The following is a 20171-nucleotide window of genomic DNA, read 5'->3' on the forward strand; positions in this document are numbered from 1 at the left end:
AAGTACGAAGCTTTTGTAAGTTTTTAAGATTAAAATAGTTATTTCGAAAACGGATAATTCCAAAGTTATCGAATTAATATATCCTAGTATGGATATTAAATGTTTATAAAATGTTATAATCCTTGGATTATTGTGGTACGTATAATCGATATCCTGAAATAATATAGCTTTTAGTATGTACAAAAGTGATGAACACATTATTATGTAAAATACACAAGTTTTTATCTACCTATTGTGAAAAAATCGCCCGTTATCATCATTTTATCATCAGTTTCCATATAAATTGAGTCTCTACTTTCTTCTTAATTCTTCTACTGAAGTCTTAATACAAATCGGCTTCTTCAAACCATTTAATCGATTAGTGAAAATAGGCAACTAAGTAAGGACAAGACGATGAGTATTCGCTGTTTGCAGACAGGAAGATCCTCTTGGGCGCATTCTCAGCACGAGTGATTCAAAGGAAAAGTTGGCTGCACGAGAAGACGAATAAAAGTCAAGATACGGTAGAAAAAAAACATTTTACAATCAAATAGATTGAAAACGATATTGTTACTTTATAGGCAGATTTACGAACAAATTTAATCTTAGGCGCTGATCGAATGCAAACTGTCGTGCTGTTTTCTTGCCAATTGTATTTTATATAACTAAATAACGAAATCTTCGCTAAGGATTCTGATTCAGGAAATCGAGAAGAAACGCAAGGTTGCTCGCAAGGTGTTTCACTAAACTTCAAGCGCTCGCAACTTCCTTAACTCGATTAACCGGCATTAATTACTCTTCCTGGATCGTTCATCTCACCCCTTCTACTACAGTTCGTTTTCATTAAGTCTATACTTCACTACTATGCGTCCTAAAATATACTTCTGATATCCCCATACAAACATAATTCGAGAATATAGTATTCGAATGTAGGACACGTAGAACGTTTCCTTCTGGAATTTGCTACTCTATACATCTTTCCAACCAATATAAAAATTAACGCTCTTGACTTGCCACCATTTTGGCAGTTCAAAGGTGATCTATTTATGGATGACGGTTTTCTTAATTCCTAAGTGGATTGAACTTTAAGATAAGCGCTTTTGGTATGAATTCATTAAAAATCGCATTAAAATGCACGTTTTTTCTTCCGATCGTCAAATTATGAGTTTTATGCATTTTCATATTATCAAAGTTATTATTTTGAAGGCGTGTATGTGTAATTAGAACATGAATATTCATAATTATAAATTCAATGTTAGCTTGTAGCGATATACTACATTTCGTCGACTCAGAAAATCGCATAATTCAACGAATGATAGCAATAATCCTCGTCATAAAACAAAAGAAATCATTCTACACAAAAATAGCTTATCGTTACATGTCTGTAAAAATCAAATTTCTCATCATACTAAAAAATATAAAAATAAAAAAAGCCACGATTCTAAGATCCCCTGAAGAAACACGCTCCTTCTACGTACATACACAATTTATAGTGGACGTCGAACGCGTTAAAAGGTTTCTCATTAACGAAAGCAAACCGCTCCATCGAAGGGAAATTTACCCTCCTGTTTCGAAGTAAAAAACTGGTCGTTAGATCTCAGTACATGGTGTGTCGATATTTTTGGTTTTGCGAGTTTCAAGGTCGTCAGTTCGGATCGGATCGGCTCGATTGAAATATTAAATCGAGGAGCTATGGTTCAAAGGCGTTTCGGCTTACATTCGGCCGGCTGGCTTCTCCCGTTCGATTTCCTGGCGGCGCGTTCACGGAAAATCATCAGTGCACGCGGGTGTTACAACACCACGCGAATCAATAGGGCGTCGCGAGTAGCGTCGAAGCGGTGGTACTCGACCGACGTCGTCCCCAACGTCAGCGACATCTTGGCCTAACGGTTTCCGGGGTCGCCGAGCAGCTCTCCATCAGGCCGTCACGGCCGCCTTCAGGACCGACCCACGCCGTCTGTTTTCGCTGGCTGTTGCAGAATGGCCGATACCGAATTTGAGGAATTTCGACACTATTTCGAGGCTTCCGCAGCATCTCAAGGCACCACTTTCCAATTACACGTGAGTACATGGCGTTCCATTCTCCTGTTTTGCCTTTCCGAATATATTCCTGTACAACGTGCGATGTCTCTGACGTTTGAAGGCGAATCGTTAGAAAGGATGGCGTGAAACGCACATCGGTGACACGTCGATGGGACATTCTATTTGTAGAGTGTATAATTTACTTGTTCTTCCTTTTTCCTTGTTTTATTAGAAAGGTAGATTTTTGAACATGTTGGCTTTTGCTACGATGACTGAATTAGGACGATCTTTGACGTAAAAGTACACCTCCTTAAATAGGGGTTGCGCTATCGACACTGTGACAAGGCTTCTGACAGTATAGTAGGTGATCGTGTTTTTTAGGGTCGAGCTGTAAGGAGCTGTAAAAATAGTAGAGACGGGATGAAATTAATTGGCAACGTTCGGTGTAAATGAACGTCTATGATATAGCATGTCTATTGTAGCAATTGTGAAATTGGGAATTAATTGTATGTGATTACAATGGGAAGAAAAGCAACCCTCTTGATTTAACTTGTAGTAGTACGATTACTTTCTTGTAGAAATACTTGTGGCCTTTATTAATCTGGTCTGACATAGCTTCGTCATTGCAAAATATTAACCATTACGGAAAAGCGTCATTGTGTTTTTGTAGCTCGTTTCTGTAACTGATGATTAATTCAATACATTTCGAGTCGAGTTGCGTTAGGATTTTATTGCTTAGGGAGTAGGTTTCGACCCGATGAATCGCACATTCGGGAGGAGATTAAAGGGGTAAGGTATAAGTGCATCAAAAAGATACACTGTGGAGGCGCGGTCGATGCTGTTCCCTGTCTGTGAAATAAATTCAGTGCGGAAGAATGCAGTATATATACGACACTTGCCAAATGTTATCGTTTTCCATAAGAAAAGCTACAAATTTAATATTTTATTAAACTGATATTATGATTAAATCAAATATTACTTTACCGTTTTTAACGTTATATGTCATCTTTGATTTACTATTATAAGATTTTTCCTTTTTACTTTTACAAGTGTATAAATAACATCCTTTTACTTTGTCTATTTTAATCATAAAAAATAACGAATTAATGTAGAGATCTTAAACACAAAAATATAAAAATGAAGTATCTCCTTTATTGTAACTAATAAGTCAAATCTATAAATCAAATGGTATTTTCGCAAGTGATCAACCGTGATTTGAAAATGCAAAATGTGCGTAAAAATTTTATTTATTTACGGTCAACGATACTCGATGCAATGGCAAGATAGAATGAAATAAAATCAATTGGAGTCTATCGTATACGTGAAACGATTTCCACTTTAGCTGTCAGTCATGATTACTTGCCTTTTGTACAAAACAAGCACGCGCTATTAATGGACCAGTCACGACTCAGTTTTTATCGTTAATTATCTAATCTGTCGTCCCCATTTCTTTACAGCAACGAATTGATTATAAGTTTCGAGGTTCGTAAATAGAATCGGATTTAAAATGACTGACCATCTCACCGTTTTCGATAATAATAAATAATTATATTTATAAAACAACCGTTATATTTTCCAGAAAAATAAAATATAATTTTTCATATAACTGTTGGGCGACATGAACATTGAAGTTTGTAGAAGATACGTATACATATACCGCAAACCACAAGATTAAAATAACACGTCGTTTACCTGTTGGACAATGGTATCCGAGTATTTCTTAGTCGCGAAACGTTTCCTGGCATTTCCGATCTGTCAACTTTGATTCACTTGCTTTTTAAATAGATAATACTTTAACAGAAGACGTATTAAAACACGACATATTATTTTTGTTAGAAAGTTTCAATTGATTCTGATATTCGTTGAATATGACATAAAAGATCTTACTTATTCCCTAGAAACGAAAATATACCTTTCATATTATCCGTTGTATAACAAGAACGTCATTTTTATATTATAAAACATTTAATTATTTGGTAGAAAAATTAATCTAAAGAATATATCATTCATTTACATGATATAAGATTCACTAACAGTTGTATAGTCGATTCCCTGGTACATACAAACATAGACTTTCCAGATACAGCTCCTGTTATCATTACATTCTCATTCTGTTAATATCATCCTCCTGCTTTCTCAATTTCTTAGTTTCACGCTTAAAACTTCTTCGTGTCTCACTCTTTGCCTCTAAAATTAATCAAGAATTTAATATAATGATCATTGCTGGTGTTTGGTAAGAACATTAGTAACATTTGATCTTTGCTCTTAAAAGTTTTATATTTTAAATGATCAATTTCAATAATTAATACTGCGAACTATTACTGAAAACAGGCTCGTTCACGATGTGATGATAGACGATTCACCGACCTCGTCGCAGGATAGCGACCCAGAGGTCGAGAGATCTTGCGATGGAGTCGCAGGCGATTCCGAGGACGAGGAAGTGGTGGTCATTCATCGGCACGAGAATCAGAGCGGACACACTTCCGGTGACGATAGCGAAGATCTCGATCACAACTGTTCCATCGTCGCTGATAGCGACTTTAGGTTTGGTAACATCGTAAGTGCACACTACTTCTCTTTTGGCCTGCGAACATATAAATTCCATAGATCAATATTTCTGATTCAAGACTGTGGAATTGAAAAATTATCGAGAGATCGTGCAATTTTTGTTTAAGTCAGAATTTTCCTCTAAAAATTATAATGATATTGATATAAGCGTAAATCAAAGTGGCAATTTTAACTAACTCGTCTTGAATTTTGTTCGAGATAATCAGAGGACTCCTTGCTCATGAGAAATTAACTCAAAGAATAGATTGAATTTTAGTTATAATTTTCGGAATGAGTAGGCAAGCCTCTAATTATTTCCAACCATATGTCATGTTCAATAAATTACGTGTCGTTTGATATTAAACAATTTAGATGGCCTGTTTAAATTCAAATTTAAATTTAGTCGTGCATCTATGTTTCCTCTTTGAATGCAACTTCTTGTAATTTCTGCATGCAAGAAGTTTTTGTTCCTCTATTAATTTAAACATTTCCAATTAAATCTTTATAGATGTACAAGGTTACAATTATTTTTAAGCACTCGTTATTCTTTCCAAGAAAAAAAGCTATCGATATTTTTTTAATTTTAGAAATGCTACTATGGTAAAGGCAAATTTGCACGTCGATTTACTTATGACTAGGATAGTGACTCGTGCAGTGCGTTCCAGTGTCATCTGTGTATCCTCTTGCATCTCCTGAAGAAATGATCTCCCCCTGTCGTTAAAGCATTGAGAACAGATTACATAACATTAGGCACTATACGCGATAGGATCTGAAATTGCGTGCGATATAGACCGACAAATGAAATGAAATTTATTACAATAAAAAGGAAAAACGAATGACCATTCCGCTGATTGATTAAACAGAAAAGATATAAGCATGCAAGGATACGAGTGTCGTGGTGCTTTTGTGTAAAGAAACAAATTTTGTTATCCGTTCTCAATCGTGATGGGAATTTATTAGTGGCACTCACTATTGTGGAAACCCAATTAGAGAGAAAAAGAAAGTAAAATCTACACACTTTAAATGGCATGGTGAAAGGTAGCTTAGCTCACTACACGACTACCCTTGGGTGACATTAGCTTGTTCGGTGGACTGAGCAGCAGGGGTCGATCGGCAGGCGTCGGTGGACCGGGCCCTGGTGGAGGTAGCGCTGCCGGAACCGGTAACGGTGGTAGAGATAGCGTAGTCAGCGACGTCGGGGATTCCTGTTCGAGTCTGAGTTCCTGGCCGACACCTGAACATGTACCCTCGAATCGTCCTGGAAGTGGTAGCACCGAGCGCAGACGTCGGAGATTACCGGAAATTCCTAAAACGAAGAAATGTAAGAAACTTAAAACTGTAAATATCGATATACATATATACATATACATATGTTTAACCCTTTAGACATAATATCACCCAGTAACTATTAAATCCTTCTTAAATTACGTATTATAGAACTGTAGCAGTCATAATAGTTTATCAGAGACAATTCAGCTTTGTTCATGGTTTTTTCTTCCATTCCTTTGTAAATCAAAAAGATAGGTTATAATAGATATACAATAAAATTGCTACGATATTTTATACTATAAAAGGTCAGTGAGGAAAAGATTGTTACGCTATGATACCTTGGCAACGTGACCCTCAATGTGTAACACGATCCATCGCGAATCAGCCTTATCTTTTGCGTTTCTCATCATCTGTTTTGATTCACTGATCTTGACGATACCATGCATTCAACCGCAGAATCGACGACCGCAACCAAAGAAAATCCATAATGACATCTAACTTACGTCACGTCACTTGTTGAAGATACATATAACTGAGACTTATTGACCTGTGATCACATTTGTACTAATATGCGTCGAACGCATTATGAGTAGTCTATCATTGTTTATACATGAAAATTAAACATGTTAAATTTACATGATTTGAAGTACCTGCTCATTCGGGAAGAAGGTAGCCATTTATTAATTATTCAAATTGCTTGAATAAATTTATTTGTTTTGTAAAATATTTGCTTTTTTTTAGCTCTGTCTATCGGTCAGACGTCTACGCAGTCGTCATCGTCTCTGGCAGATGAATTGAATGCAGCAACTGGTTCGAGTTCTAGCCGGCCGCATTTAGTCTTACGAAAATGTCATTCGAGACTTCGTCATGAGGATAGTTCACCTGACAGCGAGCGAATGGCTACTGACAGTGGTCATTCCACTGCCCATTCGCCGGAAAATGGACCGAAAAGTGTGTCGCCGATTCCCTGTAACACGTTACAGAACACTGACTCTGTTTCGCCGAGTAGTACACCAGGTGATTTTTTCCTCAATATCATTCTCGTAAATTATATATAAATATTTTACTTAGTTTTACTTGGTCGTGTGTTTCGTGCTAAGAGTTTCTATTTGTTTCTCATACGATGAAATGTCATTGTTCATTGCAACTTTCAATACAATTTTACATTATAATTTCCATTATATTTGTTTCCGTGTTGCTTCGAAGGAAGCGGTGGTGTGCCTTTTACTCAATTAGAGCTGTTGGAGGCGACGCATCGAGGATTGCACAAATTCGTACCAAGACATCATGATGAGATCGACCTCGAAATCGGTGATCCTATTTACGTTCAGAAAGAGGCTGACGATCTATGGTGTGAAGGTTCGAATATTCTTTGACTCTTAGGTTTGACCAACCCGTTCTTTATCTTGAGCAATCACACAAAATTTTAATTATTCCTAGATAAGATCAAGGAAACTCTTCTTATGACATAATGTTGAACAATCTGAAATTCAAGTTAAAGAACATCAATGACAATGAACTTGTTAGTAATGATTGATATATGTTTATATGTTTGTGTTCGTATTGAAGGTGTGAATCTGAGAACAGGTCGCCAAGGTATCTTCCCCTCGGCTTACGCGGTCGACATGGATTACAGTGACTTTGATCCCTCGGCGCCGAAGGTGAAGAGGGAAAGATACCTTCTTGGTTATTTGGGATCTGTGGAGACATTGGCGCATAAAGGCACTGGTGTCGTTTGTCAAGCAGTTCGAAGAATTGTCGGAAACTCGCAAGAATCTCCCGTTTCACAAAGCTGTATCTTGGAAGTGTCCGATCAGGGTCTTCGAATGGTCGATAGAAGTAAACCACGGGTATATTCAAGATTTAAAAGTTCTTCTTAAATTTCCTTCTCCATCGTATCTATTCTTTCCTTTTCTTTTAAACAAATGGTACGCTATGTTTTTGCAGAAGAATCAAGGACCCTGTCACGATTATTTCTACTCGCTTAAGAATGTTTCATTTTGCGCGTTTCATCCTCGTGATCATCGCTACCTCGGCTTCATCACGAAGCATCCTACCTTGCAAAGGTTCGCTTGCCACGTTTTCATCGGTCAAGAATCTACGAGGCCCGTTGCCGAAGCCGTCGGGTATGCATTTCCCTGTACTTTCTTATTGTCAATTTGTTTTTATTATAATTCATAATTTCATTTAACCCCTTTACTCACAACATAAAATCGTACTCATGAGAATTCCTTTCTTGATTCAATAAAGATAGATTACGTTCAGAACTCTATCTTCAGTTTCAATTCCTTAGACCGAAAATGTTAAATAAAAGTTGTATTATAGCAATAAATAGTTACTGTTTAGTCATGAACCAACTAAATCATTCTTGTAATTAAAGGACAAGGGGTTAATTTCACGACTGAATTAAAACAAATTTTTCTTTATCGGCCGTAACATTATGTAATTTAAATTGTTCTCTTCATTGAACATTATAAGCCACCGTATAAACCAACGTTCGTTTCAAACCACCTACGATTGTTAAAAAGGTTACTGATATGTAAGTATATTATGTTTTCTTTCGTAGGCGTGCTTTCCATCGGTTCTACACGAAGTTCATCGAGACTGCTTTCCCGATAGAGGATATCTATATCGAATAGATTGTACTGCTGGCCTGTCGTATAGCGGCTACGGAGGAAAAGATAAATCTCACATTCCTTTGTCCCTTGTACATACTGCCCTTAGTTGTAGATATTATAAAAGAAAAATGATAGACGCGAATCAAACACCCAATTTATGTACATATACATATATGCATATACATGTACACATAAGTACTTACCTGTATGTAGACCTATATGTATGTACATATATCTGTATGTATCGAGCAATTTCGGGAAGCGTCACGTCGGGACCGATTATTCAATGCCATCTATTGTTTCCACATATTCAATTTATTATTTATATTTCTTGTTTTTTATTAATTATTAAATTTAATCTATTATTTATATATTTTTTAATTTATCATTTCTACAGATCTCGACCGTTTTCCATTATCTCATCCATCCATCCTGCCTTCACCACTTTCCATTTATGCACGAATCAATCCATAGTTCCTGTGAGGCAATTTCATTAGTCGCGAAATCATTTTTCCTCGCTTTCATTACGTTTTGTTACTACGATGGGATGCGGCGACTTAAACTCCGGGTGAAAAATCTTTAATATTTGAATAACGTACACTAATTACTTACCAGATAAGAATTAATCGTTAACCTTTCGATCCTTCGACCAAGATATCCGTATAGCGACACATAGAACGAGACAAAACCGACAATAGTGTGGATCGTTCCAACATTTTATTTCAGAATAAAAAAAATGGTAGCGAACAAAATTTCAGTTTGAATTTCTTTTGTCGTGCGCGTGTAGAACGACCGATTCATTGCTTTCAACCGTATAAACGTTTCGAATTTGCTCCGAATTACGTTTAAATCGTGGCAACGAAAGAATATCGTTTTCTTCAAAAAAGAAAAAGGAAAGGAAACGATCTCCAAACGCGCCAAGAGATATTATTATCGTATCGTATTTAGAGACACGTCTATTTTTCTATCTTTCTTTCTGAAAGAATCGTTAATTATAGATTGCGTTGTAAACGATAAGGCTTTAACGTTTTACGATCTTATTCGATTCCGCGACCTCCGGATGATTCGAATCGCAAAACGACGATTGAAACGCACATTGGCCTCCCTGAATCTTGATTATTATTATCGATTGTACTGCGTTACAGCGTTTCGCGAACTTTCATGCAGTACGAATCAAATCGCACGCACCGAACGATAAAAGGTCGATCTATAAATATAAACAATGAATAAGAATGAAAGGTATATATAAAACAGTCGCGATTATTAATTTGTACCATACTTATTATAATGTTCGATCGTGAGTCTCATGATAAGTCTCGTAATTCGAAAATTCTTTGACATCCTTCGTTGTATCGTTTTTGTCAACAAAAATACTCTTAGATTGGTGCATATGAAATGTCGTTGATGGGATGCCCATTAAATTTTGTCTTATTGCCAATTATCAACTACAAACAAGAAGAGGAAATTTATTATAAATCAAGTATATGTAACGTTAAGACGATTTACATATTTAAAACATCACAATCTTATTATTGGCCGTCACGAATAATTATAATATTCGTATAATTTTCTTATATACCATGAAAGCTACTGTATACATATATGTATTTACCATTTGGAGAAGGACGTGATATTCCCTATTTCATCTTAAAAGAAATTGTAACAGCTTCACCTCAAGACCTTTTGAATTTTAGAACTGATAATTCTTATAAACCTAAAATAATAAATAATAGATAATGAATCATGTGGAAATTACTTGAATTAAATATGTGGTATTTTGAAGAAATTACATATTGTTAAAGTTTTATTTGAAAAAAACGACATTTTATATGTAGCAACCAATACAATTACTAATATTGCTCTTCGAGTTTCTTTTTTTTTCTGTATATGTTAAAAATGAATCAGTCTCGTTATAGGTGTCATTTAGTTTAGATGATTACGTGCTTGGGATTTGATCCACGCTGTACACGTATTGAACAACTCAGTTACACACAGTATGTTGAATAAAAATTGAGAGACAAACTGCAGTGCTTACTCATTACTACGAGACTCTTGTCTGCACCATCGTCTATCAAATATACGTGCCTTTGATTGAGATCGCCTCGAGTATCGTGCCTTTACGATTATTTTCTCATACAGGTACAAATTAATATCATCCGCGTGTGTATAACTCATTATTACTTACTCTTGAATTTTTTCATGAACTGCATCGTCGAGTTAGAATAAAAAGGTGCGTGATGCAAAAAACCATACTTTGACTACATTTATGTCCGTTACCTTTAAAACTTGATTAAAAAGGATTTACTTATGACAAAAGGAAGAAAAGGAAATGTTACCGTTGATCATTTATGGAAAGTGAAACCTATATTTATCGTTCTATCTTTCGATTTGAAGTTTTTCGATGTTTTCGTCGTCGAGATATTCGATTGGGAATTCGATTAGAACCTTCACTCGATAAAAAATCATAAATTAAGGTTGCAACTTTTCAATAGCTATACAGAGGAATGAATCCTCGTTATCGATCGTGATTTTTTCTTTCTTTTTTAATCTCATGATAAGGTAAATGGGCAAAATGCCTTGTTTACCAAGTTACCAAACATACACGCTTTGTTCGTTCGTGTACTATAAGTATGTACATACCTACATTGGAAGCGCTGGCCAAATTGTTCTTTTCTGACAATTGTTCTGATCTAAATGAATCCTATATGCTTAGCAGAACTCTTTACTTATTTCTTAGTTAGATGAATGCTCAGAAGAAAAAAGCAAAGAAAAAAGAACAAGAGAACAACAGAATGTTTAAGAATAGCAGAATTCTATGGGGACAAATAATGTGTTATAAACTAGCAGGAAAATAATCACAGTCCAGCAAGAACATGAAGAAATACTGTCAGTTATGTTGACAGTGTTTAATGTGATAATGTCTGTAATACTTTGCAGGGCGGCCAGTCTTGCAGTTACTTTAAGATCCTGTTATGTAATAAATATAAACTTATCATTTTAAATATTTTATTATCTTACTGTACTTTCTGTTTTATTTTTATTGAAACAATTAAATATACTGAGGAACGCATATCGATGCTATGAAATAGACAGGACATTAGGATTAAAATACATATTTGAACGAGGGTTGCAATGTTTGCAATTTTTTCATATAATTTCTACATATATTTATCCCAGGCAGTATTATTTACAAAAATGTTATGCTTTCTACAAAGTCTTGATAATTCAGTCTTGACACAAGTTATACGTGTACATTATTCCAATCGTTATATTTCAGTATTGAATATACTAAGAATTTATCTTTTTTTTCATCCCATTATTTATGCTTCTCTATATATGTGTTTCGTTTTTGTATTATCATTTAATCATATTTAATTTATTTGGAAACAAAAATTAGGAAATGATTACTGCAAGAATGCGATCTACTAGATATACAATCTTAAGACCAATTTTTAATGCTAATCATGTAAACAAAAAGACAAAAATTTAATTCAATCATGTTTAACATCTTTTTTGCTTTAATTTTGTTTCATTAAACAGCGGAAAACGAGTCCCTCGAAATTAATGTTTGTATACATGGTAAACTCTTGTCTTTAGATTCATTCATTTCAATATCTATGCTGCACTGAACAACGCGACTGTAAACATTTTTATAAATTTCTGCATGAATCTCCTCATCGTGCACAGTAATATCAATTCTTTCTCTCAATTTGAAAAAACAGAGGAACTGAATTCAGTTATATTTTCTATCATTCTTTGGCAATCTACGAAGAGCTATACACCTCCAATATTACAAGTTTCTTATAATTCTCAACACCTTGCTTTGATTATCATTCACCAATATTAACATATTCGAATTGAGTATAAATATATATACATAAAAACGTGGATATAAAATTAATATAAAAGCATTCAGGTCATATACATATATGAATGTGAAAGTACTTAATAAAGATATACGATAACTGTAATTAAACAGTTATATAACTTTTATTATGCTTTCATGTAATGTGCAAAGTGTAGTATAATTTGGAGGCGCATTTCTCTTCAAAGAAGCTCATAAAAAGCGAATTACATTCGCAGGTATCCTAATAGCTACGGCGAAATTTACATAGTGTTCGATAAGTTTTCGAGAGCACCGAAGTTAAAAGCTAAATTAGCCTGTACAATGATGCTTAGTCGGTAATTAATTCTGTACACACAATACGAATGCGAATATATGTGTCGTTTTTATTTCATTACATAGTGAAATGAGAAAAAGAATAGGAACTAATATTTCCAATTTTCGTGTCAAAGTACAACTGTGCAAGCTTGAAAAAAGAAAAAAAAGAAGAATATATATATATATATATATCTGACAATAGAAAACGACTCACATATTGCATGATGGAGATTTTAATTTAAATTATTAGTTTTCAGTATTTCTAAAAAGTAATGATTAATATATTACTATGCGGTTACCTTACGCAGAAGCGTAATACTGTCATCATAAAGTTCAACTTTCTTTTTCCTCCTTTCTTTCTCGTTTTCTCCCTCTCTCTCTCCCTCTCTCTATCTCTCTTCTTCTTCGTTTCCATTTTTACAAACAAGATTACGGAGAGACGATCGCTTTACATAAAAATTTTTGACATTGCTTGCACAGCAAATCAATATTGTAATTCGATCATACAATAATTCGAAAATTGTCATTTTACTTGTAAAGATATATGTATAGAAATGTACAAGAAGGATGTATAACACAATCGTGTTGAATTGTGCTATGTTATCTTACAGAAAGAAATTGTAAAAATCACTAATGTGCAAACAGCAGAGTATAAAATATAATAAAGGTAGTATTTACAGTATTATAAGATTAAATATATAGCGAATCCTGTAGTGCCATCTGTTTATGTCACGTTTTGTTCATTTTGTAACATATTTTCTGATTGAGTAAAGATTTTGATTTCTATTTGATGAGGCAGGTTTGTAATTTTCTTTCATACCAAATGACTATTACATATTCTTTCACTGCCATTAATAAATGTTCATATAAATACGAATTATATATTGTTATCTTATTACAAGGCTTCAAGAAACACATAAAAGTCACTTATATGTATTATAATATTTTTAATTAACAAGATATAATAGATACTACATAAATTAACCAATTTGTAATTGGTTCAATAACAATTAATTGTAGAAATATCATTTCTATGCATACTTTTTTTAGACATACAAAACATGAGCACGGTGGCTAAGCACAAAATGCATCACCAAGAATCATAAAACATATGAACAATTTGCTTGATAAATTAAAGGGATCAAGAGTGACACTAAACATAGACACTTTAAATTTGCTATTTGTACTATGATGATAATGACAAATTGGAAAATCTGCCATTCACTTAACTAAACACCCCCATAATATAATGATTACACGCGGGATCATTTATATCTTTACTAACAGTATGATAGTATGTAAAAAAGTTTAGATTCTTATCAACGTCAAGCGATCATGAGGTAAGAATAGTCGAACTCTCTTAACCATAAAAATGAGCATAGTTTATATCTTAATATATTATACTTTTCTTAATATATTATACATTTATATATCATAACGCTAGATGAAAATGAAAATAGAACGACGATCTACCTCAATATGCTTGACATCGATGTCAATGACATAAAAACGAGTTAACGATCATTTTTTTTACAATGAACATGATGTATACACATATATGTAGATAATTATACGCAGATAATTACCCTTTTTTCGTAATTTCATAAATCTTATTTGTACAAAGCATCGTTCAAAGATAATCAGGATAAATACATAATCTATATTAACTTTTGCTAAGTCATCAAGCACATAAAATAATATAAATTGTATTCTCTGATTTGAGTCTACTCGAATATTGTTACTTTAAAAAATATCATTTGTACAATGCTTTGTCGTCATATTTCAAAATACGAATTTACGTTAAAAAAGGGGTGATGGTTGCATGAACATTAGAAGATTATTTGTAAATTACGACTCTAAAATCCTACCTATCATCATAACTCGTATCAGTAGGTAGGAGCATGAAAAACTCTTTAGTGTATTTAAGAAATAGCACATGAACTGTAAATAGATATACAACATGAATGAATGATGAACAATACACAAAGAACAGAAGAAAACGGCCTAAAAGGAAACGTATTTCCTTAATCGGTAATACGATCAATAAAATATTCGAAATTCTTATTTACAATCTATCAGCCTTATTGATACTTGTACATAGGAAAATGGGACTAAAATGATATACATATTATTCATATGTATTGAATACGTCCATAATGTATAATTTTTCCTGTGCACAATTTCATTTTGTATATTTTAACATTCTTTTTACATTCAATGGCAAATTCATTTGCCTGATTATGCTACTTATGGATGGATAATGAGACCAATAAAATCTAAAAGTTCGTCATAAATGACGATCGCAAACACGAAATATAACATTGATTTACGTATATATACAATGGAATTGAACTCTCTCAAAAAATTTGTAAAAATAACGAGTTAATGCGTCAAATGCTTAAAAGTGCATATGTATGTCACAAGTAGTATATACATGAATAGAGAAATAATAAGCAATCCACACAATTTTAGAAATTGTTTTAGGAAAAAAAGAAATCGATAAGAGTCGAAACGTTTATAGTTAATATGTGATTGTTACTATTTTCAAGTAACAATAATAAAAGCTACATACAATTATGTATCTAATATTCCTTTTATAATATATTCTTTTTTAAAGACATAGTTTTTTTCGTTCAAAACAGAAATTTTGTACTACCATCTTGCTTTTATTAGTATAGATTAAATCGAATTTCGATAATTAGTACAATTTAAACAGAATTGGTGAAATCCATTCATACATATACATATTCTAGTCTATTCGACGTAGAAATAGTTTTCGTTCTCAATCGAGAACAACGGGTGAGCACAAACGGTCCTGAAGGCTAAAGAAATAGTGTGTCCATCCAAAATTGGTTTTACACTATACACAAGTTTACTATGATAAAATTTGAAAACTGCGCAACACTGGACCTTGAAAAATGTAAAACACGCTCACCACTTACAATACATAAATTGTTCATATTTACGCCAAACATTAGGCGATGTGTATTGCGTTTTAAAAATTCTGCATACACACGACGTAAAGTATCTTAATTAAATAGTTTGTTTTCTACTTGCAATGCTTTTTCTTCTTAGTTCAATTTGAAAACAAAATATTGAAATTCTTTCAACTGACACTTTATTTTCACTAGATGTCTCTGATAATAAATATTATTATCTCTTCTTAAATCATAGAACGGAAATCGACCTCGCTATATTGTTGGATTGTTATTACATGTTCTTTCACTTTATCGTTGTGTCATTGATAGACGAATAAGTTATTGTAAACTTCATTGGAATATTCAGTGCGATGGATGTGCAACAACACGCACATCATTACCAACTGTATACTTCTTCTCAGTATACTTATCTTTTAATTATTATGACCTTGGTGAAATAAAACTTTCCTTCTTAAAGGAACAATTTGCTAAATTTAGAAGTATTTTTGAAACTGTGTTGTAGGCATTCCCGAAAATTTTTATACACCAATATTGTGTTTTATGTTTATTTGCATATGATCTTGTTGTAGTGTTTCAAGAATTTGTTTCTGCTTATTATGTTCTGCCTAAAATTCAAAATAAAAAGTTGCGATTAATTTTTTAAAAATAAAGTGCATTAAGAAGATTATAATTAGAAATTGTTTTTTTATCCATACCTGTATGGACCCCATTTGTGGTGTTAAACTTTCCCTTTTTGCTCGTAAAACTGGATTTTTCAGGTCTCTTTCTATATTATTGAGCTCCGATTCTTGTAATGCTATGCTATTCATGAGTTGGAGATGTTTCCTTTTTATCTCTTTATTGATAATCTATTATAAAATTAATAATAATCGATATATTTTATTTTATTTTATTTATTCTTAGTCCGCGCCTTTTGGCTTTGGACGACTTTCGGAATAATCGATATATATTCTGTAATACTATACCAAACATTTTTAGCAATCTACACTTACATTGTTATCAGGTAGTTGTTGTACTTGCGTTTCATTGAAGGGATCTGAAATATTAAAAAAAAAGTAATTTGAAAAATTCACCTGGATACGTATTTATATTGTATAATAAATAAGTATATATATACTTACTTTCAAGAATCGGTACATATCTTAAATCATCAATTATTTTCATTATAATATCTGGAAAAGATTTTAAATTATCATTTATTGAAACCTAACGTAAACAAAAAAAAACCACAAAAGTAATAGATATAAGAGAAAGATTTGGACATTTAAGTGTACATATTTTTGCCATTTTAAAATTATAGAATTTTATCAGAAAGCTTTTCATATTTTGAACAAAATACGATTGAAATATAAATGGAAAAAAGTATCACCCACTGTTTGCAATATACATAATTTGTTTGTTTACTTTGTTTGTAGATGAATGCAGCGTTACTTTACTCAGTTCGGTACCTGGATTTGCGCCCAGGCCTGGATTCAGCAACGGATCGTCCTTCAGATCCTGAAGGCGGTTAAATTCGTCATCCAAATGTGGGGATATAAACGGTACGCTAGAATCCACCTGTTGTTCATAATCGATAACGACGTCGTTTAAAATTGAATTCGGAGATTCCGCAACATTTATCGACTGAGGATTTATATTGCTGTACTGATTGAAGTCCGATGAATGTTCTGAAAATTCCTGGTCAATAAAAGACTTGCATGAAACGTTCTGTTGATCGTCGCTTGAGTCAGATGACGCGTAAGGGACGTTACTGTGTCTTTTTTTACTACAACTTGTATTAGTATCTTCGTCGCTATATATCCTCTTCAGTGGAAGATTCTTCGAGTCAGATGTAATATTGTTATCGACATTATTTTCAACATAATCCATCACAGGCTTCTGTTGATGCGTATAAGCATCTATGTTATGTTCAACTTTAATTTTACATAGATTATGCGAACTTGAAACATTTTTGGGGTTCTTGATAGCTGCAGTAGGAGTCAAAATATCCACATTCTGAGAGACCTCAAAATGAGACATCCCAGAATCTCGTTGAGTACTTATGTATGAATCCACGGTCGATGTATCCATGTTACGTTCAACTTTAATTTTACATAGATTATGCGAATTTGAAACATTTGTGGAGACTTTGACAGCTGCAGCAGTAGGACTCAAAATATTCACATTCTGAGAGGCCTCAAGATGAGACATTCCAGAATCTCGTTGGGTACTTATATATGTTTCTGCAGTCGACTCATTTGTGGTGATTATGCTGTTCATTTGTGGTGAACTCTGGTTGTCTTGTGAATTATCATGAAGATTGTGCTGTTTTGTTACTTCACGTAGCGTTATTTTTTCTTCAGGTGACTTTGATTTGTCTTGCCTCTCTTTGGAATCGTGTTTATTATTATTTGCTTTTGACTCTTGTTTTTGATTCCGACTTCCTTTGCCTTGTACCATCAAATAATGATTGATCTTTTTAATGCCCAGTTTCCGAGCTTGAGCAGCAGCTGGCGGTAAATGTTGCGAAATCATTGCAGCCTTTACGTATTGTTCGTTTGGCATAGGCGATGCTGTGAGGCGATCCTCCGGAAGAGGCGACGATAAATCGCTAACTAGATACGTAATTGCATCCTCTAGTTGCGAGGGATCCTCCACACTACTTCTCGAATGTTGCGAGTCTGAACCCTGCAAGTATGATTAAATATTTCTAATAATCTTCTAATAATTATTTTAGTTCAATGATATTCTTCCATTTCTTTATCTTATATCATTCATTATCATTATATCATATAATCTTATATCATTCGTTACGCATAAATTTATAAAGTAAATTACCAAGTCGATCGATGCATCGTCACCATTCTGAATCATTGCTCTCATAGTCTCAGAGATCGTAGCAGAAAATCTCTTCTTCATTTGATTCATTAGCTTGACACCCTCTTCCTCCCTATCGTAATAGCCATACCATAAATTTGTTTGTAACAAATTTAAGAAAAGAAAAATTCGCGTCATCCCAGAGATATACCGCGATACTTACGATACTAATGTGTTTATGCATACGAAAGACACTGCGATTTGCGAATCCTTATCTACTTCTAGATATCCATGAGTGCGTAAATAAATGGATTCGCCTGTTTTCGAAGTTAGTCTATAGCAGGATGATCCGCAAGTCTCCGCGCGATCGTACACTATAAATTTATTATATTAATTAACGAAACGTAAAATAATTACTGAAGAAAATGAGAAGAAAAATGCAGGATTGCAAAGAATGCAAGCTTTTCTACTCACTTTGACGAAGTGCAACCATCGCCCAGATACGATCGTCCATGTGCATGAAACCGAAGGCGCTCATACCCGACACCTCCTCTGATAAGTAACCAGCCACTACCGATATCCTGTGATCGCAGTAAATGATCCGGCCGTCCACCAAATGTCGAGTAATATACTCGTCCTTATTCGCGTCTATGATCGATATTTTGGTAATGGGCCGCCTCATCAACAATCTCGCTACACCCACAAAAACGATATCGTTGCTGGTTGATGTGATTTCTGTAAAAGAAGATTAGAATCCTTGGTATCTTCCGTTTAATACAAATTGCATGGAATCGTATGGTCCAGCGACTAAAGCGCGATTTAATACATTTTGGAAATAAGTGTTTTCTAAGCTACACTGCTCCGCTAGTTTCAAAAGTCTAATGTGTTTGTTCTGGTCAGGAAAGTATCTGCTACTTGTGTTTATTAAAACGATCAACAGAGTCTCATACTTTGCTGTTAATTCAACTTTCACCAAAATGTGCAATAGATCTTTTCTTCCAGATTTCCATATAATTCTGCTCGTACGGTATCATTGAAAAACGTGAGGTAACAATTGGAAAGCAACGAATAGTATTCAAATATAAGACGCATCTGCATGCATTTATGCGTGTTCTAATCTGTAGATTCACGAGATTAAAAGCGGAGAATCTACACAGTTGAACGGATCTGCGACTCTACGCCTACACCTTTTGCCGACGAAGGCGACGGTCTAAATTTAAATACATGGCTAGGATAAATATTTGCGATACCCGTTTCAAAACCAACGTTACCGGTCCCGACGTGTCGTGATAAAAGAGGAACATCGTCCCATAGAATCCGAATTGGAAGAAATTCGACACGTCTTTGCCTCGAATCGATCAAGATCCATGGACTATTTGCTTCGTGTACGAATGAGTATAATTTATCGAATAGAATATGAATAAATCGTAATGACAAAAATTACATTATTGTTATATAGCGTAGATTATTGATAAAACTAAATAATACTGTTATTCCCGAGATTCGAGACTCTCATAATAGTATAAAAGTATAAAAATTATATTTTCAGGGGTATAAGTCGTGTCTTCTGGAAGAAGATTCTAAGTTTAATATTTTAGGTAATATACAAGCTTGTTATTAAGGATCGACATTTAGTCGTAAATATTGAAAAATGGCCATACAAACATCCTGTCTCGTCTGTTACGTGCAATTAATTATTAATAGCAAATCACCATAAGCATCCTATCCGTAAGTGATGAAACATCTGCTAATGTAAAAAATAAAGCATAGTAAAACGGATCAGTGTAAAATCTCTCTTAACAAACACGCATACTATAAAGAGAACTAAATCATGCTAAG

General features: G+C 33.8%; 2 protein-coding genes and 1 long non-coding RNA gene across 7 annotated transcripts in view; 1 reads left to right on the forward strand and 2 right to left on the reverse strand.

Moving 5' to 3' along the window:
• The first annotated feature begins 1832 nt into the window (after positions 1–1832).
• LOC117233367 (JNK-interacting protein 1) lies at positions 1833–9649 on the forward strand. The gene is given in 9 exon segments (XM_033493595.1): positions 1833–1997; positions 1999–2040; positions 4333–4545; positions 5628–5869; positions 6559–6834; positions 7024–7176; positions 7387–7667; positions 7765–7943; positions 8384–9649. Coding segments are annotated over 9 exon segments (1497 nt in total). The 5' UTR covers positions 1833–1959; the 3' UTR covers positions 8457–9649.
• On the reverse strand, positions 4333–5260 carry LOC117233368. The gene is made up of 2 exons (XR_004493304.1): positions 5177–5260; positions 4333–4585 (listed from the first exon to the last, which is right to left on the reverse strand). It is a non-coding gene; the product is annotated as an uncharacterized LOC117233368 (long non-coding RNA).
• Positions 9650–11782: 2133 nt separating the features above from the next.
• The window catches only part of LOC117233366 (circadian locomoter output cycles protein kaput-like), a 93888-nt gene continuing 85499 nt past the window's right edge, over positions 11783–20171 (reverse strand). For 4 of the 5 annotated variants that reach the window (XM_033493591.1, XM_033493592.1, XM_033493590.1 and 1 more), the window contains 8 exons: positions 18807–19067; positions 18556–18706; positions 18354–18465; positions 16985–18203; positions 16658–16708; positions 16529–16572; positions 16232–16384; positions 11783–16141 (listed from right to left, as the gene is read on the reverse strand). In XM_033493591.1, coding sequence (XP_033349482.1) covers positions 16055–16141; positions 16232–16384; positions 16529–16572; positions 16658–16708; positions 16985–18203; positions 18354–18465; positions 18556–18706; positions 18807–19067 — 2078 coding nt within the window. In that variant the 3' untranslated portion in view covers positions 11783–16054. Of the gene's footprint in view, positions 16142–16231; positions 16385–16528; positions 16573–16657; positions 16709–16940; positions 18204–18353; positions 18466–18555; positions 18707–18806; positions 19068–20171 lie in introns of those variants that run through there. The other variant, XR_004493303.1, reaches the window with a different exon arrangement.

The sequence above is a fragment of the Bombus vosnesenskii genome, unplaced genomic scaffold (assembly GCF_011952255.1).
Source record: "Bombus vosnesenskii isolate JDL3184/JDL3185 unplaced genomic scaffold, Bvos_JDL3184-5_v1.1 scf7180000013295, whole genome shotgun sequence".
Classification (NCBI taxonomy): Eukaryota; Metazoa; Arthropoda; class Insecta; order Hymenoptera; family Apidae; genus Bombus; species Bombus vosnesenskii.